Source organism: Lampetra planeri, chromosome 38 (genome assembly GCF_965212315.1).
Source record: "Lampetra planeri chromosome 38, kcLamPlan1.2.h2, whole genome shotgun sequence".
Taxonomy (NCBI): Eukaryota; Metazoa; Chordata; class Hyperoartia; order Petromyzontiformes; family Petromyzontidae; genus Lampetra; species Lampetra planeri.
The window spans coordinates 1,425,680-1,450,834 of NC_136144.1; the positions used below are offsets into that span (position 1 = coordinate 1,425,680).

The 25,155-nt window shown below is 51.2% G+C and overlaps 1 protein-coding gene across 1 annotated transcript; it reads left to right on the forward strand.

Moving 5' to 3' along the window:
• The first annotated feature begins 3,777 nt into the window (after window positions 1-3,777).
• LOC144731137 (decorin-like) lies at window positions 3,778-24,954 on the forward strand. Its single transcript, XM_078612107.1, has 7 exons — window positions 3,778-4,150; window positions 7,325-7,437; window positions 8,674-8,887; window positions 21,861-21,974; window positions 22,561-22,654; window positions 22,903-23,038; window positions 23,520-24,954. Exons 1-7 carry the CDS (start codon window positions 3,778-3,780, stop codon window positions 23,715-23,717), a joined length of 1,242 nt encoding a protein of 413 aa, XP_078468233.1. The 3' UTR covers window positions 23,718-24,954.
• The last annotated feature ends 201 nt before the right edge of the window (window positions 24,955-25,155 follow it).

The window sequence follows — 25,155 nt, forward strand, 5'->3', positions numbered from 1 at the left end:
CCTGAAGACGGAAGTTTGTGTTGCCTCCGAAATGTCGTGGTTTAATTGAGTTGTTTTTTCATTTATATATTTTTACATACGTGACTTTACCGAAAAAACCAAACAGTACGAATCCTTGCAGTCACGAAAACTTCAAATCTAGGACTGATGTGAACTCAAATGATGCTTTAGAAGGGCGAGAGAACTGAGTGACCGATGTAAACTTTCGTAATGCTCTAGAACGCCTATAGAGTTGAGTGAGTTATTTGAATCTCATGATGCTTTAGAAGGGCTAGAGAACTGATTAACTGATTTGAATTCTACTGATGCTCTAGAAGGGTTAGATACCCGAGTGCCTGGTGTAAACTCAAATTATGCTCTAGAAGAGCTAGAGACCTGTAAAGAGTAATGTGAATTCTAATGATGTTCTATAAGAGTTAGATAGCTGAGCGACTGATGTGAACTCTAAATATGCTCTAAATGGGCTAGAGAGCTGTGTGACTGAAGTGATCACTTGATGCTCTTGAAGGGCTAGAGAACTGAGTGAGTAATTAGAACCATTATGATGTTCTGGAATGGCTAGAGAGCTATAATGAGTGATGTGAATTCTAATGATGCTTTATGAGGGCTAGAGTACTGAGTGAATGATGTGAAATCTAATGATGCATTAGAAGGGCTAGAGACGTGACTGAGTGATGTGAACTCTAAATATGCTCTTGAAGGCCTAGAGAGCTGAGAGCCTGGTGTGAAATGTAATGGAGCAATAAATGGGCGTGAGAGTTGAGCGATTTATGCGAAATGTAATGGTGCTCAAGAAGGGCTAAAGAGCTGAGTGACTTACGTGAATTTTAATTAGCTCTAGAAGGGCTGGAGAATAGAGTGAATGATGTGAACTCCAATGTTGCTCTATAATTGTTAGAGAGTTGAGTGCCTACTGTGAAATTTAATGGTGCTCAAGAAGGGCTAGAGAGATAAGTGAGTTATGTAAACTCTTATGATGCTTTTAAAGGGTTAGAAAGCTGAGTGTGTAATGTGAACTCTAATGATGTTCTAGAATTGTTAGAGAGCTGAGTACCTACTGTGAAATTTAATGGTGCTCACAAAGGGCTAGAGAGATAAGCGAGTGATTTGGACTATAATGATGCTCTAGTTTTCCTAGTGAGCTGTAATGAGTGATGTGAATTCTAATGATGCTCTAGAAGGGCTACAGAGATGAGTGATTCGATGTTTAATGATCATTTTAAGGGCGAGAGGGCTGAGTGAGTTATTTGAACTCTAATGATGTTATAGAATGGCTAGAGAGCTATAATGAGTAATAAGACTTCTAATGATGCTCTATCAGGGCTAAAGAACTGAGTGACTGATGTGAATAATGCTCTAGATTGACTAGAGAGCTGCGCGACTGGTGTGAAATCTAATGTTTCTCAAGATGAGCTAAAGAGCTGAGTGAGTGATGTGAATTGTAATAATTCTCTAAAAGGGCTAGAAAACTGAGTGACTGATGTGAACTCTAATGATGCTCTAGAAGGGCTAGAGAGGTGAGCGATGTGATATCTAATGATCCTCTAAAAGGGCTAGAGAGCTGAGTGCCTGGTGTGAAATCGAATTCTCTAATCGAAGGGCTAGAGAGCTGAGCGATTGATGTGAAATCTAATGTTGCTCAAGAAAGGCGAGATATCTGAGTGACTGATCTGAACTCTAATGATGCTCTTGGACGGCTGGAGAGCTGAGAGATTGATATCAAATTACAAATTTAACTCACCTTTACCTATAATAAAGGTGTTTGGATAAGATCGCGTTATTATAAATGCGCCGCAACCCTCCACCACCCGACACGGCCAATCAATAAAAAATGTGTCACGTTAATAAAACGCCAATTAGTTATACTCTTTGGTTCTTTCGGTAAAGTCACGTAGGTAGAAAAATAATAGATCACGACGTTTCGATCGCAACACAAGCAATCGTCATCAGGTGGGACAACCACAGCAATAAAAAACTGCTGAAGTAGGCGAGAGATCTGCCGTGGCACGAGGTTATATAGGCCTCGGTAGTAGGGGGGGGAGAGAGAGGGGGGGAAGGAGGCGGGGCCCCGCCTTCTTCCCCCGCAGCAGCACCCGGGTCACTGGAGTAAAGTGGACCACCGCAGCAGCACTGGAGAGATCGGCTGCAGGGGGGGAGAGAGAAGGGGGGGCGGAAAGTGGACCCCGCAGCAGCACCTGGGTCACTGGAGTAGAGATCGGAGAGAGATGCACAGAGAGAGAGAGAAAGACACACAGAGAGTCGGAAATAACAGCTGACATCGGCAGGTAGGATTGAAACATCACAGTCAGTTAATACTTTACCTGGTTAATAATGTCCTTCCAATGATTACTCAGTTTGTACCCATCTTCTCGGTTGAAGTTGTGTCCGTGTTTATATATCTGGATGGCTTCATGAACAAATCTCTGATAATAGCCGATGGGTTTGCAGAATACCTTCGTCTTGGAAAAGTCAATTTCGTGTGAGCCCACTGCGTTAAAACAATGATCCGCAACGGCAGAGATATTGGTCCTGCCGTTTTTCAGATCTGCCTTGTATTTGTGAACGCGGTCCGAGACATGTCGTTTCGTTACCCCAATGTAACTGTTGCCGCAGCCACAAATCAGTTTGTAGACACCCGTGTATTGCATATCAGGAATCACATCAGATGGGATCAAATCACGGATTTTGTGTACTGTGTTGAAATGAACCTGGATCTTGTGTTTGTTTAAGATTTTGGAAATCTTTTTGGTAACCCCTGCTATGTATGGCAAAGTGATGGTATTGGTTGGATCCTCAGATGGCCAATTAGTTACTTCTTTAGCCCACCATTTACAATTTGAGTACGACTAAAAATACAAATAATTTTAATTGCTATGATAGCTACAGACTTAGCGCATTTTGGAAGCGTATTATTAAGTAATACAAAATCAATATTATAATTCCCTATAGAAGAATCACATACTAATTAACTGCTTACTAATCTATTATTTAATGACAATATCCCCCCACCTCCGCCTCTGATCTCGAACCCTGATGGAGTTCAACAATGATGACGTCATCCTGCACTATTTACGACCGGAAGCAGGTGGATGGCTTCACAATTCTGGCAAATCGTCCGAAGATGCTGGATGTAATTACCAGCGAAACGTCGTACTCAAATTCTAAATGTCGTGGATTCACTCTTCAAACACACCGGTGGGCTGAAGAAGTAACCATTTGGCGTTTTGTTAACGTGACACATTTTTTACAGATTGGCCGTGTCGGGTGGTGGAGGGTTGCGACACATTTATAATAACGCGATCTAACCCAATAACCTTTCTTATGGATAATACTGGTCGCGAAAGCCTACTTGTTAAACTCACCTTCACCTACTCACCAAACCTAAAACTGACCACCACCTACTCACCAGACATGAAAATGACCACACCTACTCACCAAATCCTAAACTGACCACAATTACTCACCTGACCTAAAACTCATCACACCTATTCACCACACCTACTAACCACACATACTCACCACACCTACTCACTAGATCTAAAACTTACCACACCTACTCAACAGACCTAAAGCTCACTACACCTACTCACCATACCTAAAACTGACAACACTTACCAGACCTAAAACTCACCACACTTACCAACCCTAAAACTCACCACCACTTACTCACCAGACCTAAAACTCACCACAGCTACTCGCCAGACCTAAAACTCACCACACTTACTTGCCTCTCCCTAGGCTGTTGATACACCAATCCCAATAACCACAACAACAACCATGGGCACCGAGCAACAGGGGAGGACGCCGCTGATGGTGGCGATGCCGGTGATGCTGCTGATGATCCTGGCGATGATGGCCGTACCGTGCCAAGCCAAGGCCTTCACGCAGAGATCCTTCCTCGACTTCATCTCGGGGGCGGAAGCCTTCCAGGGGGACGACGGCTCTGCCGAGGGGGCGCTCATTCCCGCGAAGCCCCCCGTGAAGCCCCCCGTGAAGCCCCCCGTGAAGCCCCCCGCAAAGTCCCCCGTGCGGCCCGCCGTGGTGCCCACGTTGCTGCCCCCGATCTACGAACCCGATGGAGGCCCCTCCGACTTCCCGTGTCCCTTCGGGTGCATGTGCCAAGTCAAGGTCATGCACTGCTCCGGCGTGGGTGAGTGCGTGGGTGACGGGGTGGGCGAGAGGGTGGGCGGTGGGGTGGGTGAGTGGTTGAGTGAGTGGGTGAGAGAGAAGGTGGGTGGATAAGAGGGTATGTGAGTGGGTGGGTGAGTGAGTGGGTGTGTGAGTGGGTGGGTGGCGTTTGTGTGCAGGTTGCCCTATGTGACTTCATTACAACCGTCTGGTCCACGGGAAGTTTTCCGCAGGATTGGAAGGATGACCTGGTGGTCCTCCATCTCTGCCTCATAGCCCATCCTCCTGTTACTCGCTGCCCCCACCCCCAGGTACGACCAGGCCTTCCCCTACTCCTAACACCACCCAAACCCCTACCACCAACCCTACCCCTAATACCACCCGTACCTCTATCACTACCCATGTCACCAACCATACCCCTATCACCAACCGTATCACTACCCTAACCCCTCCTTAACCTCTCCAGCCTGTTCTCCTGTCACCATAACTACACCACCACCAATTTGAACAACCTCACTCTTAAAATTTTGATTTAAAGCTTTCGTGACTGCAGGGATTAATATTCTTGGTTCTTTCGATAAAGTCACGTCGTGACTTTACCGAAAGAACCAAGAATATAACCTCACTCTTTATTTCAACCATTATCATCGTATGTACCAGGGGCGGTTTCTTCATTAGGGCGATTGGGCGACGCACCACCAATGTCATTCAACCACAGAGTCACGCTAGCCGTCACTGTGCCTCTGGATATAGTCCAATCAGCGTCATGCTACGTTCTGTGGAGTACCGCCTCTTTTTGGGCGATTTCCCTCCAGCTGAGAATCGCCCCGAGTGGTCCCATAGACTTACATTCAAAGATGTTTTTTTTCGAACGGGGGCGCTGCAATGCATTCTCTATGGCTTCCGGGAGGGCTCGCCCTAACGTGCTTACGTCATCATATGTGCTTACGTCATCATACGTAAGCACGTTTCATCCAACAATATAATTTGTCGCCACCTAGTGGAATCTTTAATAAAAGAAACTTGAGTGGTTTGTTTTAATAGTGAGTATAGAAACAAACAAGATGTATTGTAAGAGTCACTTTATTTTTCATTAATATTAAAGAAGTGAAGTTGCCTTTACATGCTTAAGCTGTTAATTTATCCATTGCATGGGTGGACCTTATCCTTATCAATCATCCAGACATTTGCCCCCCCTGAGAGATTTTGCAGGAGCCGCCACTGGTATGTACAATTGTATAATTGCTGTAAAAAGCGCCTTGGAATTAAATGCTATATATACACATCTGTAGTGAGTCCAACTGAGACGCAGAAGTTATTCTTCAGAGGCAACACATTTATTACACAACACGTATATACAAAAAGGGTAGCTGCCGCTTTACAAGATTCAGCCTAGGGTGGTGACCACCCAGCTAACTACACTACCATACAGGAGTTATGGCTACGACGGACCAGACCCATACTCATGTCCCAGGCCACGTGTTGCTGCCTCTTCAGATGTAGAACGTGGAGCTTCCAGCTTGCAGAACAAAGCTACCCCGGTCCCTACGTGACTTTACCGAAAGAACCAAAGAGTATGGATTCATGCAGTTACGAAAGCTTCAAATCAAGATCAAACAGGTTTTGTTTGGCCGGATAGAGGGCTAAACGGGTAAGTGGGTGGATTAGTGGGTGGGTGAGTAGGTGGGTGAGTGGTTGAGAGGGTGGGTGAGTACGTGGGTGAGCGTGAGGGTGAAAAAATGGATAAGTGCGTGGATGGGGGAGTGAGTGAGTGAGTAAATGGGTGCGAGGGTGGACTAGTTTGTGGGCGTGAAGGTGGGTGAGTGAGTCAAAGTGTAGGAGAGTGGATGGGTGAGAAGGTGGGTGAGTGGGTGGGTGGGTCAGTGAGTGAGAAAGTGAGTCAGTGGGTGAGTGAGTGAGTGAGAAGGTGGATGAGTGTTTGAGATTGTGGGTAAGTACGTGGGTGAGTGAGTGGGTCAGTGTGTAACAAGGTGGATGAATGGGTGGAGGAGTAGATGGGTGAGTAAGAGTAAGTGGGTGGATTATTAGTTGAGTAAGTGAATGGGTGAGTGTGCGAGCGAGTGGTGAGTGGGCACATGCCTCATTCTCTCAGCGTTTCCTACGCAGCTGTGAACTATCTCTCTCTGCCCCCTCTCTCTTCCTCTCCGCCCCCTATCTCTTCCTCTCCTTTCTCTCCCTTCCTCTCTCTCTGTGCTCCCTCTCTCTCTCTATCCTTGTGGCTCTACAGTATTCGTTACCAGTGAGCTCGGATGCTTCACATGGTTCGTAGGCACAGCCGTAGCGAGGGGTAGACTGGACATGGTGTGCCGGCTTTGTCAATATTTTCCATGTCACTGAATCGGACAGATCCGATGGAATTGTTACCTCCTGTCTCACTGTCTCTCTTCTATACCTTGCCTGTTTCCCCACATTGCCTGTTTCCCCACCTTGCCTGTTTCCCCGTGTCTAGTGCGTGTGCCCACTCTCTCTCCTCGTGTTTCCTCTGAGTGTCTTCTTCTGTCTCCCCGTGTCTCCTCCCCCCCGCATCGCCTCTCTCTCCCAGCGTCTCCACTCCACATGTGCGTGGCAGAGCGACGATCGTGATCACACATCTGGTCCTCATGTGTCTCCGTGTGTCTCCCTGTGTCTCCTGCCAAGGTCTTAATTTGAAAAGGAACATGAAAGAGAGAGGCAATTATGCGGATGGGGGGAGGGAGTTTGGGGAGAGGGTTGGTGAGATTTGGGGGTTGGGGGGTGGGCAGAGACAGAGAGAAATTGAGACAGGAGACACGGAGAACCACAGAGAGAGAGAGAGACGTGAGACGAACGCTGAGACAGACACGTGAAGAGAGACAATGAGAGGGAAAGAAACAGATACGGACAGATGCAGACACAAAGATCCCCCATATAGCCTGTTATATAGCCTGCTATAGACTGTTATAGACTGTAGGGGCAAGTGCTGTTAGCGAGTAGCGCCTATGAAGGCCGACACGGCACACGAGGGGGTGGGTGGTCAGTACCACGCCCGGACGCCTTTGTCTCCCCAGTGCTGATGGCTTTATTACGCACCACTGTAGATACTCATTTTAGGCTGAGTCGACCTAGGGGAAGCCCAAAACATGGGGTTACCCAGGACGTTTACCGCTTCTGCCTCTGTGAATGGCCCTGCCCCTGAACTGCCCCCGTGAATGCCCAGGCCTGAAGAAGGTTCCTGCGAACCTGCCCCCGGATCTGCTTATCCTGGATCTGCAGAACAACAAGATCAGCGAGTTGCGTGACGGGGACTTCGACGGACTCAAAGTCCTCCAGGTTAGTAGCAGCAGCAGTGACAGTGGTAGTAGTAGCAGCAGCAGTGACAGTAGCAGTAGTAGCAGCAGCGGTGGTAGTGGTAGCAGTAGCAGTGACAGTAGAAGTAGTAGCAGCAGCGGTGGCAGCAGTAGTAGCAGCAGCAGTAACAGCAGCAGCAGTAGTAGCAGTCGCAGCAGTAACAGCAGCAGTAACAGCAGCAGCAGTAGTAGCAGTCGCAGCAGTAATAGTGGTAGCTGCAGCAGTAGTAGCAGCAGCTGTAGTAGCAGCAGCAGTAGCAGCAGCAGTAGTAGCAGCAGTCGTAGGAGCAACAGGAGCAGTAGTAGCAGCAGCAGTAGTAGCAGCAGGAGTAGCAGTAGTAGTAGCAGCAGCGGTAGTAGCGGCAGCAGTAGCAGCAGCAGTAGCAGCAGCAGTAGTAGTAGCAGCAGCAGTAGTAGCAGCAGGAGTAGCAATAGTAGTAGCAGCAGCGGTAGTACCGGCAGCAGTAGCAGCAGTAGCAGCAGCAGTAGTAGCGGTCGTAGTAGCAGCAGTAGTAGTAGCAGCAGCAGTAGTAGCAGCAGCAGTAGCAGTAAAGGCGGTAGCAGCAGCGGTAGCAGCAGCGTGCCATCTCACCTCCCCTCTCGACTCTAAACTAAACTATTTATTTTATTTCACCAGGTAAGGCCCACTGAATTTTGTAGCTCTCTTTTAGAAGCGACCTGGCTGACACAAACGACAGCTCAACGCAGTGGCTTGTTCTCATTTGGACATTTATGGCAGCAGCCAAAGACGCTAAACGCGTGGTGATGTTGACTCTAAACGTGGAAGGGAAAAACGGTGGACCAGCAGAAACATCCACGTGGTCACGGGGAGAGGCACGGAAACTCCCAATTTACAGCAGGCGTCAGGGTCGGGATCGAAACCGCGGCCTCCTGCATACCAGGCGAGGTTGTTAACATATCCTAGCCACCACGTGGTGGCTAGCAGGGTGGACAATGCGGGGGTGGAGGGTGGATAGCGTGGTGCCCTACCCACACCTGTCACCCACTTGTCACCTCCGCTCCCCTCTCACCTGCCCAAACCTCTCACCTGCCCACACCTTTCACCTCCCCTCTCACCTACCCAAACCTCTAAACTACTCTCCATTCTCACCTACCCTCCCCTCTCACCCACCTCTCACCTACCCCGACTCTGACCTACCCTCCCCTCTCACCCAACCTCATGCCCCACCCACTTACGCCCCCCCTTCAACTTCACCAGGTGCTGATCCTGGCGGGTAACAATATCGAGTCGGTATCAGCGGGCGCGCTGGCGCCGCTGGCAAGCCTCGAGCGCCTCCACTTGTCGCGCAACCGCCTGGCCGTGGTGCCCCCGGCGCTGCCCCCCACGCTGCTCGAGCTGCGCCTGCACGAGAACCGCATCGCAGCGGTCGGAGCCAACGCACTCGCGGGGCTCTCCAGCCTCATCTGCTTCAGTGAGGGGAGGGGGGTCGGGGGGGCACAGTGGGTCAGGGGGGATAGTGGAGGGCTAAGTGGTTGTGTTTGGGAGGCACAGGGGGGATAGTGGGGGGCTGAGTGGTTGTGTTTGGGAGGTACAGGGGGGGGTAGTGGGGGGCTAAGGGGTTGTGTTTGCGAGGCACAGGGGGGGGATAGTGGGGAGCTAAAGGGGTTGAGTTTGGGGGGCTCAGGAAGGAAATGACAGAAATTATCCCGAGCTGAACAATGCATAACTGCCCCCTCCTCTGTGTGTGGAGTAGGGGTCACTTAGAAGGGATGTCAGAGGTAGATCTGTGATATCTGCTTTCACAGGCCAATCTGTGGGAGTGCAAACGTTGGGGGTGTTTTATAATCACCCCCAACGTGGAAGCTGTGAGCACACAAGACCACACACTGAGCCACCGTGTATATATCGTGTAGTTGCATCTAAATTATGTACAGTATATGGTATGTATGTGTTGTGTACATTACGTATGTAGTGGGTTCACTTGAGATACACACTAATTCAGGAGGCAAGACGTTTATTCTATGACCACAACGGGGTAACTGCATAATCAGCAACCACAACGGGATAAATACATAACCGGTAACCACCACGGGGTAACTATATAAACGGGTCAGGTCAGTCGGCACAATGCCTGACCCATGATGCTGAGTATGAAGACCGGTGACCGAGGAGAAGCCGTAGCACGGTGGGCTCCATTCCAGCAGACAGCCCCAATGGGTCCCCCCCGGGACCTCCCTTTTATGCCCCCCAGCGTGGTCTGACTCCGCCCTCGGCCACGCCCCCTTCTGGAACTTACCAGAAGATTCTGGGCCATACGCCACGTGTCCCTTCTGTCACCTTTGGCCCACATCCTTACCCTGTCCTGTCATGTGCCCTTGCCAGCCAACCGGGCTGCTACATCCTCAGATACCCCATGCCCCCTAGGAACCCCTTTCCATGACATAGTGTACCCTTCTGGTAGTGAGGGCTACTCCACTCCCAGTTCCCCTCTCTATCAGTAACTGGTGCTCGGCACCGTAGTGACCCATTATATGTCACTAAACGTGTATATTGTTTATCTATATGCTGTCTATATTGTTTATCTATATGCTGTCTATATTGTGTGTTGTGTGTGTAGTGTATAAAAACATAACATTAATAAAAGGTAAAACTAGGCTAATGCCGGAAACTCCAGGGAAACAGGCATTTACGACGTCTCCTGGCCAAAACCTATTTGGCGGAGCCAAGGGATTAAACCTGCACCCTCGGGGTTCCTCCAGTAAGGGCAAAAAGCCACAGAGTGGTCACGTGAAATATTGGAATACTCGCGAAGAAGAGGCTGCCACTCCTATGTCGAGAGCTGGACTGGTCCCGCCTGGACCTCTGGTATACAGGAGGTCAGGTTCTGGCTCCAGTCACTATGAGGGGTGGACAGTCTGCCACTGGATGCAGGAAACTGCCAAACAACAGGGAGTGGTTCATCTTTTTGTGGGACCGTGGCGGTGAGGTGTGAGAATCTCTAATCCCCCACAAAAGATTAACCTCAGTGGAGTCATGCAGGTGTAACAAAGGTCGTTGAGACAACGTCTGGAATTCAGTATTCTTTATTAAGTTTCTTTCACAGCTCTCACAATACTCGTTCCTCTGCTCTATGGCTCCTTCATGCTGTTGGCAGACAGCATGAAAGGGAGAGAGAGAGAGGGAGAGAGAGAAACTGCCGCGGCCCGCCACGTGGCAGGCTCCGGACCTCCACACCAGCGTGGCTTCCACCTTCGTTCCTCCAAGCTCTGACCACGTGCTGTCCGTCTCCGCCCCCTTTAATCCCTGGCCCACGTGATGCCTCGCAGCCAATCCTCAGCAACATCCCTGGAACCTTCCAGAGCCCACTCTACGGCCCCAGGGCCACGCCCCTAACTCGACTCCCCATTGGTTGCGGGCTGAAGCCAGGAGAGCCAATCATCCTCTTACAGGTGTAACCTTCGCATTACATCAGGGCCACGCCCCTGGCTCGACTCCCCATTGGTTGTGGGTTGAGGCCGGCAGTCAATCATTATCATCCAGGTGTAACCCATTCATCACCCCCCCCCCCCCCCCGTGAAAAAGTGAGCCGTCTCAGCTGGGAAAAGGGCGATGGGCCAACCCCTGCGACTAATATTTAGGGCACCAATGACGCGTAACGAGGTAAGATTAGTAGGGCGCCGAACAACGCGCAGTGCGATGTAGGAGCAATACAACATTAGGGCGCCAACTGTAGCGCGGTATAACAGAAGGGGTTACAGGTAAAACATGGCAACGGTGTTAACGAAATGGGAGCGACTTTGATTGCGTGCGCGACGCCGGTCCCTCTCCCCCCATGGAGCGTGGTCATCTCGCCAATTGTTCAGTAGGAGGGGGCAACGGAGGAGGAGCGGGTTCGGCGTCCTCCGTGGATGGAACGGGCCTCGTCGGAGGCTGCTCGTCAGGGGCCTCGACGCTCTTCAAGGCCTGTGTGTCTGCGGGGGGTAGAACACGTCCCCGCTGGGGATTAAATGGCGAGGCAAGTGGCACGTCAGGCACATCAGACCCCGGCAGGTCGGCAAGTGGGGATGAAGGGCCAGTGCGTGGTTTGAAATAAGGTTTCAGACGCGATGAGTGGACATACTAACGACGCAGCCCGTACTGGATGTGAACACTTTGGGGAGTCTGGACTTCTATTAGTCTCACAGGCCCTCGCCAAGGCCTGTGCAGTTTAGGGGACGTGCCTACAGGCACCTGAGGGCAATGGAGCCACACCGCGTCGCCCACCGTCCAAGGCATGTCACGTCGCGATCGACGCGCGTATCTCTCGTTCCGTGCCTGTGTACGGGCCGTTGCACTCCTGACGGCTTCCCGCGCCTCCGTAACATGCCGAAGCGAGTCATGGACGTGATCAGGCAAGGAAGGGGAGGGTTCCTTTCCCGCTGTACTGAGTTGCACAATCGGAGGCACGTTTTCCCGCCCATACATAAGAAAAAATGGCGAATACCCCGTGGACGCGTGCAGGACCATGCGGTACACCGACAGAACGCCAGGTATGTGCAAGTCCTAGTCGGTCTGCTTTTTGCTCACCGTGTGACAAAGCATGGCCGAAAGGGTACGGTTAAATTAGTTCCACCATTCCATCCGTCTGCGGGTGGTAAGGGGAAGTGCGGATTTTCTTCGTACCCAAAGCAGTGCATACGTCCCGGAGCAATTTAGAGGAGAAGATACGTCCTTGATCCGTGAGTAATTTCTCAGGAGCCCCCTTATCCATCACGTATCCATTCAAGAAAGCCTCGGTGATGGACGAAGCCGATTGGTCGGGTAAAGGCCAGGCCATAGGCCAACGAGAAAAATATTCGACCCCGACCAAGAGATACTTATTACCCCTTGCTGATGGGGGAAACGGGCCGAGGATATCTAGAGCAACCAGCTCATTAATACGAGATACCTCGATCGATTGCAAGGGTGGAACATAATTTTGACGTGGCGGTTTCCTCTTTGCACAATCTTGGCATGCCCAGATAGTTCTGGTGATATCCGCCGTCATACCCGGCCAAAATAAATCTTGCTGCATCGTGAGCAATGTCTTCTGCACGCCGAGATGCATCAGCTTGTCGGAGTGCAGCGCGCAGATAAGATCATGGCAAAGGGACGATGGCACAACAAGGCGTGAACAGTCCGACAACCCGTCCGTGCACATCAGCAACCCTTCCCAGTCAGTATATAACTGCGATTTTCCCCCCGACAAGTGAGATCTCGGCTTTCCGACCAGATCCCGCAGTGGAGCCAACGAGGCATTCGCCCTTTGTTCATGCAGCCACACCAAGTGCGGCAAATGCAACGTGCCATCGGCCCCAACGGGCGTACACCGGCCATCATCTATTGGCATCGCACCCATAACTGGACAGGGAGGGGTGGGCGTCGCTGCGCAGCAATGTGTACCCGTCAAACAGACGCAGGGAGGGTTCAAGGGCAATCTGGAAAGAGCGTCTGCATTGCCGTGACAGGTACCTTTACGGTATGTGATATCAAAAGAAAATTCCTGCAACAATTCCAACCATCGAGCCAATTGTCCGGACGATTGTTCCAATTTTAGCGCGTATTGCAAGGCAGCGTGGTCAGTGCGCACGAGGAATTTTCTACCATATAGGTACGGCCAGTACTGGCGAACAAAATGGACGATCGCCAGCAACTCCCGACGAGTGACGCAATAGCGCGTTTCGGTGGGAGACAAAACCCTGCTGCCATATGCCACAACTCGTTCAACACCGTCCTTCCGTTGCGACAAAACAACACCGATGCCGGTGTCACTAGAATCCGTGTCCAGGATGAACGGTTGGGAAAAATCGGGGTAGTAGAGTGTCGGCGCGGTGGCCAAGCAATCCCGGAGAGACTGGATAGCCAGTTCCTCTTCCGGACCCCATTTGAATCTGATTCTTTCCCATCAGGACATTGCAGAGGTTTTGCCAACGTCGCGAAATTCTTAACAAACCGGCGATAATAGGATGCAAAGAACTATGAACCATTGCACGTCACCCACAGAAGTGGGCGTCGGCCAATCACGAACACACGACGTATTTTGATGGTCAGTGGACACACCACTAGAGCTGACAATGTGTCCGAGGTAGCGGACAGAACGTTGCAACAAATGGCATTTTTTTGGTTTAAATTTGAGGTCGGCCGATCGCATTCTTTGAAAGACAGCCTCCAGCCGTTGAGGGTGTTCTTTGAAGGTCCGACTGAATACAATAACGTCGTCCAAATATATGAGGCACGTCTCCCACTGTAGCCCCGCCAGCACCAACTCCATCAGGCGCTGGAATGTCGCCGGCGCGGCATTCAAGCTCATGGGCAGGCGGTCAAATTAAAACAAGCCCTGCAGCGTGTGAAACACCGTTTTCGGCTTCGACGCATCATCGAGGGGGAGTTGCCAAAACCCCGATGAGAGGTCGAGAGTAGAAAAGAAAATGGCCCCTGACAAGGCGTCCAACGAATCGTCCTTCCATGGCAGGGGGTACGCGTCTGCCACGGATATTTTATTCAACTGGCGAAAGTCAACACAAAACCTCAATCCGCCATCCTTCTTTTTAACCAACACCACTGGTGCGCCCCAAGGACTGTTGGACGGCGAAATAATGTCGGCCGCCAACATGTTGTCCACCGCGCCACGCACATGCTCCCTTTCCGCAGGGCTCATGCGGTGCGGGTGCATATGTATCGGTCCTGCCGCACCGGTGTCAATATGGTGTGACAAGAGCGAGGTGTGGCCCAAATCAGTCATCTTTACTGAAGACGTCTGCGTATTTTGACAATAGTGAACGCAATGCGTTCTGCTGCGTGGATAACAAAGACGTATTCTCACGGAACAATTCGGCGATCCATCGATCATCCGAATGAGTGGCCCAAGACACGCCGGCAGCCATTACTCTAGGTTGGTCCCCATCAAGGCTAGTAAAGTCGGTAGTGGCATGGGCCAATACCGCACCCGCCGGAACGACCACTCGTTCCGGGCCCCCATTCAACACTTGTAAGAATGGGGCCTGCCCAGCCCGAACGATAGTCTGAGCCGCGACAAGGGAAAAGGCCTTAGCCACGGAGTTCGACGGGGACAGTAACACACCCGCCGCCCCATCCGCGGCCTCCAACCGCTTCCGGTAGCGCAGCGGGATGAGCATCTGTGTACCCGGGGGTATCTCCACAGTGACATCGGCCAGCACGTGAACGGCGTTCCCTGGAGGCGGCCGGCCCCACAGGGACGGCAAGAAGGACATCTTAACGCCCCCAGGCATCTCTAAACAACCCTGATCCAGAAGGATTTTGACAGGCATCCGACGAAGAAAATCGGTACCCAACAAACATGGAACCGCCAGTGATCGCGAAATAAGAACCGAACCGGATGCGGCAACATTCCCAATGTCAATGTGGATATCCACCCGTCCTATGATACCCATGCCACCCCCTATAGCGGCAATGCATGCGTCATTAGCCGGTTGGACCCGCGATGCAGGGATGGATACTAGATGAAAAATCACATCCGAAATGATGGTCGCCAACGCACCGGTATCCACCAAAACACGCACGTCTACCCCTTGAATCGTGCCCGGCACCGTGGAGGATCCCAATGCGGCTGCAATCACCCTTCGAGCCAATTTTTTCCTGCATAACCGTGTGCGGTACCGAATCAGCATGCCAACAATTAACATCAGATAAACCTACAGGGGTGCAAGTCGATGCGTGAGGTGTTTGGACCTGCCGGGTGCCCGACGCGTGCCGACTTGCCCGAGAATGATGTCGATCCGCGTCCGGTGGAGGAGATGGAAGAAGGCCCGACGGGAGCTGTAGAGGTCAGAACCGGCGCCGACAATTGCAGGCGAAGTGGCCCAGTCGGCCACACTTGAAACAAGTGGTGGCAGCCCGACGGTCGGTCGCCTCGGCCCCCGCTCGTGACCGCCCGGCCCCGTCGCGCTGCGTGTCCCGCTGGCGTTGCGGGGTCCAGCGAGGAGCAGCAGCCACCAACTCGTCATCGCTAGACTCGTCCGGGATGTGCACGACGCGACGTGGAGCCCATCCCAGCGGTTCACCATCCTTTTTGGGGTCCCCCGTCCAAGTCGCCATCTGGTCCCAACGTCGCAAATTGTATTTGGCATCTAAACATCGCGCCACCCAACGAGACGTCAGCGGCTCGTGGCTGCACACCGGCAGTGAGATGTTTAACTCCTGCGATAGTTAAATCATTCTTGCAAGAATGAGAGGGTCCACGAGATCGGCAGAGGACTCGGGATAGGCGGCCATAGCGAGCGCTAATAGCGCACCACGGTACGCCAAAGGTGTTTCTTCCGGCCCTCGACGTCACTGCATACATTTTCTATGAGCAACCAATGGTGGCTCGTAAAATTCCGCCATTTCAGCGAAGGCGTCCTTTAGCGTCTTCTTCCTACTCGCCAGGATGGAGCGGAAACGGCCAAGGACACATCGTCCAACAGCGTAGGTAGAGCCTCCAGTGCCTCGGACTCCGTCCACCGCACCGATCGGAAGGCGGATTCGAATCTCCACGTAAATGCGCTCCAGTCGCCTCTGGCGACTAATTCTTTAATATGAGGAAGGCGATGGCTGCGGCCACTGTCGGAGTCCTATGGCGTGCCCGTTCCCACCACCCGCGCAGCACGCAGCTCCGCGAAGATGGCGGCCGCCGGCAGCATGGCAGCGGCCCCGCCCAAGATGGCGGCCTCCTCCTCCGCAGCAGGTGTAATGGCGGACGCAGCCCCCCGTTGGGAGGTCAAGGTCGTCCGCACTCGGATGCGTCCCACGAGGCCCACCCAGGGTGGCAGACAACGCCACCACCATCACGAGATTAAGCATCACCACACAGAGAGACTGTTCCGCCACTCGTCGCCACCCTTCGTCCGTAGCTGAAGACGCCTCCGCGCCGGCCTGTCGTTTTTGCGTGGCGTCGGGGAGAGCAGCAGTCGGCAGCAGCGGTCCCGTTGCGCCCAGCAGCTCGTCCTCGTCCGCATCGTCGTCCTCTTCCGACGGCGGGTCCGGTGGGTTCCTTTTTTTGAGGTGCTTGGACATCTTGGATGATGGTCCAAACAGTCTCAAAATTTACTTCTGACTCCAATGTAATAAAGGTCGTTGAGACGTCTGGAATTCAGTATTTTTTATTAAGTTTCTTTCACAGCTCTCACTATACTCGTTCCTCTGCTCTATGGCTCCTTCACGCTGTTGGCAGACAGCGTGAGAGGGAGAGAGAGGGAGAGAGAGACTGCCGCAGCCCACCACGTGGCAGGCTCCGGATCTCCGCACCAGCGTGGCATCCATCTTCGTTCCTCCAAGCTCTTACCACGTGCTGTCCGTCTCCACCCCTTTTAATCCCTGGTCCACGTGATGCCTCGCAGCCAATCCTCAGCCACATCCATGGAACATTCCAGAGCCCACTCTACGGCCCCAGGGCCACGCCCCTAACTCGACTCCCCATTGGTTGCGGGCTGAAGCCAGCAGAGCCAATCATCCTCTTCCAGGTGTAACCTTCCCATTACATCAGGGCCACGCCCCTGGCTCGACTCCCCATTGGTTGTGGGCTGAGGCCGGCAGAGTCAATCATTATCATCCAGGTGTAACCAATTAATCATCCAGGTGTAACCCATTTATCATCCAGGTGTAACCTCACATTACACAGGTAAGGCCGATGAGTCAGATGTTTCCTATGGCATCCTGTCACAGGTGCTAGCTAAAGTGATCCCTCGGGAAAGATTCATCTTGTTCGGTGACTTTAATGCCCGAGTGGGTCATGACGCTGACATCTGGGCTGAATTTATTGGAAGGCATGGGCCAGATCAGCTCAATTACAACGATAGGAGGTTGCTAGACGTTTGTGCAGCGCATGGGCTTTTAATTACCAACACACTGTTCCGGCATCGCATCCACACAACATCATAGATGCATGCCTCGTCCAAGCAAGATTATCTGCTACATGACCAGGAGTCGGCGCCATTTCCTGTTCGCCTTCGGGTTCGACAGGGATGTTCTACATTATTTAATATATTTTTCGACCATATAGCTTGAGAAGCTTTCCATTGCTGTAAGCAGAGGAATTTCCATCTAGTACAGATACAATGGGAGGCTGATCGATGCATGGGTGCAGTCAAGGGATGGCTCCCTATTGGTCAACTATATATTATATATGCTGATGATCTGGTGATTGCTGTGCACTCAGAGAAGGAAGTGGAGGCGCTGTTGCTTTACCTGGAGTTTGCTACTTAAGAGATGGGGCCTTACCATCAGCCCCTCCAAAACTAAGCACCTGCCTGGGTATTTTGTAACATCAAACACTCCACCCCATCACTCCCCATTGTGGAGAGAGTAGAGAGTTTTCTTATGACCAGAATATGGATTCCTGCTGTCACGAAAGCTTCAAATCAAGGTTGTATATATTGTCTTGAAAAATAATGAAAATAAAATGAAAGTAACATGTAATTTATTCGAATTTATGCAATTTTGCTAATCAGGATTGTCTTCGTTGTCTCGGGGTGTATTAACAATCGTGATAATACGTATACATATATGTAATTTATTCAAATATGCTAATGTATGTGATTATGATCATTAGGCTCGGTTTTGTTGTCTCGGGGTGTGTTTCCAATCGTGATAATACAATGATTCTCGCTTTAACTTTCACTGATTATGTTTTAGTGTGTTTATGTCAGGCCTCAGAATTCAGATCTCACCGCAGGATATAGTTCTTATAATTAATATTTTGCATGAACTTAGGAAGGAACCACTCTGACTCTTCTGTGTTAAGCAACTTTAATATCTAAAAACACTCTAATATGCGAACACTTATGCTCGGAATTGTCAACACAGTACTCCTGGAGATGTCCTACTCATTGATCCGTACAATTAACCCTCAATGGTTACGTTTGTTAAAACTCAGCAACAGAACAATGGGCTAATTTCTCAGAGTAGAGCGACCATGCACGGCGGTAGGAACAGTCCTTAAAAAATAATGACAATATTCATACGAACAGTGATAAAGAAACATGTGCCGTAATGCAAAAGTATACATCAATTAATTCATTGGTAAGATTATGTAATTAAGAATAGTATATGTGCAAGTGTATGTTTAGCTAACAGATGCTTCTCAATTGCCTAATGGGGCTTCACTGAGAACAATAGGCTACCTGTCAGAGGAGCGCGACCATATACGACATCTAGTGTGTCCTCAATGGGTTTCTTGGTAAGAATATGCAATTAATGAAATGTCATGGAACAATAGTGTGCGGCAGTGTGCCTGTTTGCCTACCAGATGCTTATCATTTGGCTAATGGCTTCAATGAATTCACGGGCAAGATTCTGTGATCAAAAGAAAATCTCAACTCAATAGTATTCATGTGAGTGTGTTGATTCGTAACATCGATGCTTATAAATATTTAGTGTGTCATCAATTAATTCATTGGAAAAGATATGCAAGTAACGAAAACGAATGACTAAAATACTTCTAAACGACCGTATTCATGCAACTCAATGGACCGAGCAATGCTTTTCACGATCTGCTAATAGTTAACGCACCACCTTGGGATGGCCACCCTTTCGAAACACAAAGATAACTTTTGGAACAATCTTATTAGTCCCGATATGCATGTCATGTGTGTGGGTGTGTTGTCTCCGAGGAGAGACGTTCCTTGTACCAAAAAAACACCTCGGTTCCCAGCTGGGGGCGATGAGTCGGTGTGTGGGCGTGTCATACACACGGCGCTCTCGCCTGCACCAACACTCCCTCTCTTGGCTGCGCTGACAGGTTCTGTCCACTGCTGGGGTGGTTGTTGAGTCGGCACGATGCTTAAGCCATCGGCGGTGCTCGTGCTGGCAGGATGATGATGGGTCCGGCTCCGTCTGCGTCGATGTGCGTGATGATTCCATTGTCAGACACCGCTTGTAGCTCGTCCGCTGATGCCGATCATCACCCCCCTTTAAACCATGCACGGTTGATCCTTGTAGACTGAGACGGTTTGGAGAAGCGGCGCCAGTCGCCCCCCTCTCCCAGTTGTCTACACGACTCGTGCTGCTCAGAGGACACGCTATAGATCAAAGTATATCGTTCCGTTTCAGTCTCTTTATCTGCCCCTCAACTATCCTTCGCCTGTGGGTTGCGATTTAAAGGAGCACTCTCACGAAATAGTGGTTGTACCAGTTTTCCCTCGAAGGCTTGACTTTGATCGGAGCACAATCAGAATGATTATCACTCTATGATCATAAGTGTTGACCGAACACCGCGACCTTGCCATCGGGAATAGTAATGTTACAGCACTCTTGCCCACGTATTGTAATACTGCGAGTACCAGCCTTGGCTCCAGTCTCTCTCAATGACGAGAAAAAAATAATTAAAAGAAAATCTCTCGGTGATGCGGTGGCTTCTGCCGATGCAGAGCTCTCCGTCAATGTGCCTGTCACAGGGGCAATTCCCGGAGTCTGCCACTCGCAGAACTGATTTGCGTGTTACGTGTTCTTGCTGAGTTGCCCCTCAGAGTGTTTGACTGGCTTTACAACTTTCCACAATTATTAATCTGGAAGCGGGGGCGGTCCTTTTGGCCTTTTTGTCCAGCTGTCTTTATTATCGCCACGTTTCCATTCACGTTCTGAGCTGCGTTTCCCCCCCCCCCTCTTCCCTCACGGTTGGAGGTGTTAAAAAAAATTCGCCTCAGACTTGCAGTCTCTCAAAGAGTGGCGCTGTGGTCATGTTTTCCGTTTACTCTTCACGAAATACTTAAGAGAATACAATTCTTCTTTTACACCTCTTATAGATTGGTACCGTATGACTTTCTGCAGTTTTAACTCAGCAAGTGACTCAGTACGTTTTGCAGTATTTACAGCACTCACGTCACAGTTTGGAATCCTTGCATGGTATTTGATATATTAAGGGGAGGCGCCCCCCTGCATACATGATTTACTGCTAACATGTGCTGTGTTAGCTGCTGGAAGACAAAAGCGGTTGGTGAGGCTCTGATCCGATGGAATACATATTATATTGGTAGTGTGTGATTTAAACAATTTCGCATTGTATCTCTTCTGAATGACCCTAGGTCTAATACTTTCATAATTATTATTTGGTTTATGCTTAACCAAGATTTGTGGTATACCATAGTTGTTACCAAAGGTATCCTGAGGGTGTTATTGATCTTTGTTCCCCGTCTGTATCACCAGGGATCCGTGCTTCTTATTCTCAAGTTATTTTGATATCCTGAGGTTGAAAAATAGCTAAGCTTCAAACTTACTGTTGTATTTTAAAACCCCATCCAGTTCGCAATGCCCAACCACCCCTCCTGGCTGTTGTTTTATGGCATTTTTCTCTTGAAATCATGAGCCCCCCTTGCACCGGGTTTATATTTTTAATAACCTCCCAAGCAGGCCCGTGTGGCGAGCCAAGAGGCAGGTACATCCTGATAAAAAAAAATATATGCAGAATCACTTAATATAATTTTTTGGAAAAGACATATAATACAACAACTCTGTGTGGAAGCTACCTGGTATGTGACTCCACGCGAAAAGTTGTGCGTCTTCTCGGCCACAGTCATGCCCCCCTTCTCTTTTCTTATGAAAGGTGGACCTCTCTAATGGAACATCTGCGCTTGTTTAAAATATTCAGGTTAACCAGTTTGGGTTTTATGAGAAGCTCACAAATCCTTGAAAGATCTGGACACGGTCCCATCAGTGAGCTCCTCCGGCAGGCAAGGCTGCGTTGTCTGGGTCATGTAGCCCGTGTACCCAGCCACCTCATGCCAAAACAGATTTAGTTTGGCTGGATAGAGGGGGCTAAATGAGCGCGGTACGGGCTGGAGAAGATATGGAATGATGTGGTACGAGAGAATATGGAGCTCAGTAAACTTGCCAATGACTGGTACTAGTGGTGTCAAGATTGGCTTCTGTGGAGGAGGCTCGTGAAGGATGCTGCTGGACGGTTGGAGGCCGTCGACCTGCAGTCGCTCACAACAACAAGCGGAGCGCTAGGTGACTAAAACGCAGTTGGCATAGTGGGGAGCATAGGTGGTCCATCTGCCAGTCATCTCAGTCAGTCAACCCATGGCTCCTGGATCAGTGCCGTGACCGTCTGCCAGCTAGCGTTCGACACTTCACATGGCCTTAAAGTGCAAATGGCCTGGCACAGGCGCCGTAGTGACATCACTGCCATTTAGTGGCAAATTGGGGTTGTTTTGTTGTTGTGTATTTGTGTGTATGTAGTGTGTGTATTGTTTATGTGTATATTGTGTATATATTGTGTATTGTGCATTCGTGCCGTGTATATTTTGTATGCGTTGTGTGCATATTGTGTGCATGTTGCGTAGTCGTGAGTGTGTATATTGTTAATATGTAGTGTATATTGTGTGTGTGTGTGGTATATAGGGTGTATATTGTATACTGTGTACATTGTGTGTGTTTTGTGTGTGCGTGTTTTGTGTGTGCGTGTTGTGTAGTCGTGAGCGGGAACCCTCTGGGCGACTCGGGCATGGCGAGTGGGGGCCTTTCGGGCCTGCGCAGCCTGGCTTATCTGCGGGCCAGCGAGTGCAATCTCACGGCCGTGCCACAGGGTACAGTGCCCCGCCACCACAATAACAACAACCACAACTATCACAACCATAAACACCACAACAAACACAACAATAACCACCACAACAACCATTTCCGCCACCAGCACAATAACCATTACCACCTCCACCAGAATCACCATCACCACCATTACCACCACAACCATGTCAACTACTGTGTCTCAACATGTCCCCGTGTCTCACCGTGTCCCTGTGTCTCACCGTGTCTCACCATGTCACCGTGCCGCACCGTGTCGCACCATGTCCCCGTGTCGCACCGTGACTCACCCTGTCTCCGTGTCTCACCCTGTCCTCGTATCTGACCGTGTCCCCGCGTCTCACCGTGTCTCAACGTGTCCCTGTGTCTCACCGTGTCCCTGTGTCTCACCGTGTCTCACTGTGTCCCCGTGTCTCACCATATCTCACCCTGTCTCCGTATCTGACCGTGTCACCGTGTCTCACCATATCTTACCGTGTCCCCGTGCCTCGCCGTGTCCCTGTGTCTCATTGCTTCACTGTGTCTCACCATGTCCCCGTGTCTCACCGTGTCCCCGTGTCTCACTGTGTTTCACCATGTCACCATGTCTAGGACTTCCACCGCAGCTGCAGGAGCTCTACCTGGACTCCAACGCCATCAATACAGTGAGGAAGGACGACCTCAAGGGCCTGACCAAACTCACCAGGTGAAAGACCCTGATGGTGGTGTGACGGTGGTGTGACGGTGCTGTGATAGTAGTGTGACGGTACTGTGATCGTAGTGTGACGGTGCTGTGACGGTGCTGTGATAGTAGTGTGACGGTACTGTGATCGTAGTGTGACGGTGCTGTGACGGTGCTGTGATTGTGATGTGACGGTGCTGTGATAGTAGTGTGACGGTGGTGTAACGATGGTGTGACGGTGCTGTGACGGTGGTGGTGGCGGTGTTCCCCAGGTTGGGCCTGAGTGACAATGCGGTGAAGTCGGTGGAGGCCGGGGCTCTGGATCTCTCCTCACTGCGGGAGCTCCACCTCGACCACAACGAGCTCAGCAGCGTGCCACTGGGCTTCCCCGCACTCAAGCGCCTGCAGGTGACCACCATCACCACCAGCATCAACAGCACCACCACCGGCACTATTGAAGAAAAATAACCCCTCTTTAGCCTTAACAGACTGTTGGGGCAAGTGCAGTTAGCGAGCACTTATGAAGGCCGGCACGGCACACGAGGGGGTGGGTGGCCAACACTACGCCTGGCCGCCTTTGTCTACCTAGTGGCGATGTTTACACACTGCACCAGGTACTCATTTGAGGTGGAGTCGACCTAGGAGAGGACCAGAAACGGTTCAGACAGTCGTAACTGGTGTTGGCCGTGAGCGGGATTTGAACCTGGGTCGCCGGGATTATAGCGTGGTGCGTTAACCGCTACACGACCAGCACCACCACCGACACAGCGAAGGTGGTGGTGGCACCATATCGTTTGCCAGCGCCCACGAAGTCATCCGGCCCGGGCCACTGGCTTCACCTCCTCCTCTCTCACTCCCCAACCCCACCACCCCCACCTCGCACCCCCAGGTGATCTTCCTGCACGACAACAAGATCGCGTCCGTCTTCAACGACTCGTTCTGCCCGCCAGTGTTCAACCCCAAGAAGGCGCTTTACACCTCCATCAGCCTCTTTGGCAATGCGCTGCGCCCCTGGGAGGTGCCGGCCACTGCCTTTAGCTGCGTTAGCGGACGCGCCGCCCTGCACCTGGGCAACTACCGCAAGTGATCGACCACGACAGCGCCAGCGCGGCGCTTGTGCTAGCGCAGCAACAACACCAGCAGTAGTAGCAGCAGTAGCAGCAGTAGCACCAGCACCAGCAGTAGCAGCAGTAGCACCAGCAGTAGCACCAGCACCAGAAGTAGCACCAGCAGTAGCAGCAGTAGCACCAGCAACACTAAAATCAGTATCACCATCAGCATTAGCACCAGGAGTACTAACAGCTGTAGCACCAACGGTGTAGCACCAGCAGTAACATTAACACCCTTACCATCACCAGCACTAGCTGGTGAGCTAGCAAGCAGCCAATGACACCGGAAGCACGAGCAGCCGAAGCACAGACGGCAGGATCACTCGCAGCATCCAGCAGTCGTGGGCACCAGCGGTGCTGGAAGATCACCGGAAGAACGGATAGAACGAGCAGCGTCAGCAGTGCATCGGCACTAGCAGCAGAAGCAGCAGCACGAGCGGCGGGCACTCGCTGTGCATGCGTTGCGTAACCGGCCTGAGCCTATACCCTGCCATCTGAGCGCGAGCCCACCGTCCCACCAACCGACCGACTGCTGGACGGACAGGCAGACAGACAGACAAGGCAGACAGACAGACAATGCACAGACAAGGCAGACAGACAAGACACAGACAAGGCAGACAGACAAGGCAGACAGACGGACAGACACGGCAAGATAGAAAATTAGCGACGTGGACATACTGGCAGAGGCCAACAGATAAAGGTCCCCCGTGTAGCCTTAACATACCGTTGGGGCAAGTGCTGTTAGCGAGCACCTATGAAGGCCGGCACGGCACATGAAACACCACGCCCGGCCCCCTTTGCCACCTCAGTGGCGATGTTTACACCCATTGCTCCAGGTACTCATTTGAGTCAAACTAGAAGGGAGGCCCAGTTAGCGGGGTTCAGATAACCACCGCGGGTATCAATGGCCATGAGCGGGAATCGAACTCGGGTAGCCAGGGTTCGTAGCGCAGCACCAGTGGCACTCACTCCCCTGTCACACAGCAGACAAGAGAGACAGAATAGACACACGGGCGCGTGCAGGCAGACAGACAGGTGGACCAGACAGATAGACGGACCAGACAGACAGACGGACCAGACAGACACCGAGGCCAGCATAGAGACGTGCGGACGGACAGACGGGCAGATGCAGGGATCGTCCAGAGCTGTACCTCCTGTGTGCGTAGCGGAATCGCCGTTACCTGCCACCTGGAACCCGTTCTATTAAAGGTTATTATCAGCAGCCTGTCCTCAGCCTCCACGTGGTGGTGTGATGTATGTGAAAGCGCTGATTGAGATACGTGTCGTGGGGTTTGGTGATGGCACTGATGGATACGTGCGTGGTGATGTGGTGATGGCACTGATGGAGATGTGTGTGATGTGGTGATGGTACTGATGCAGAGACCCATAGACTCACCACACAGAGACCCATAGACT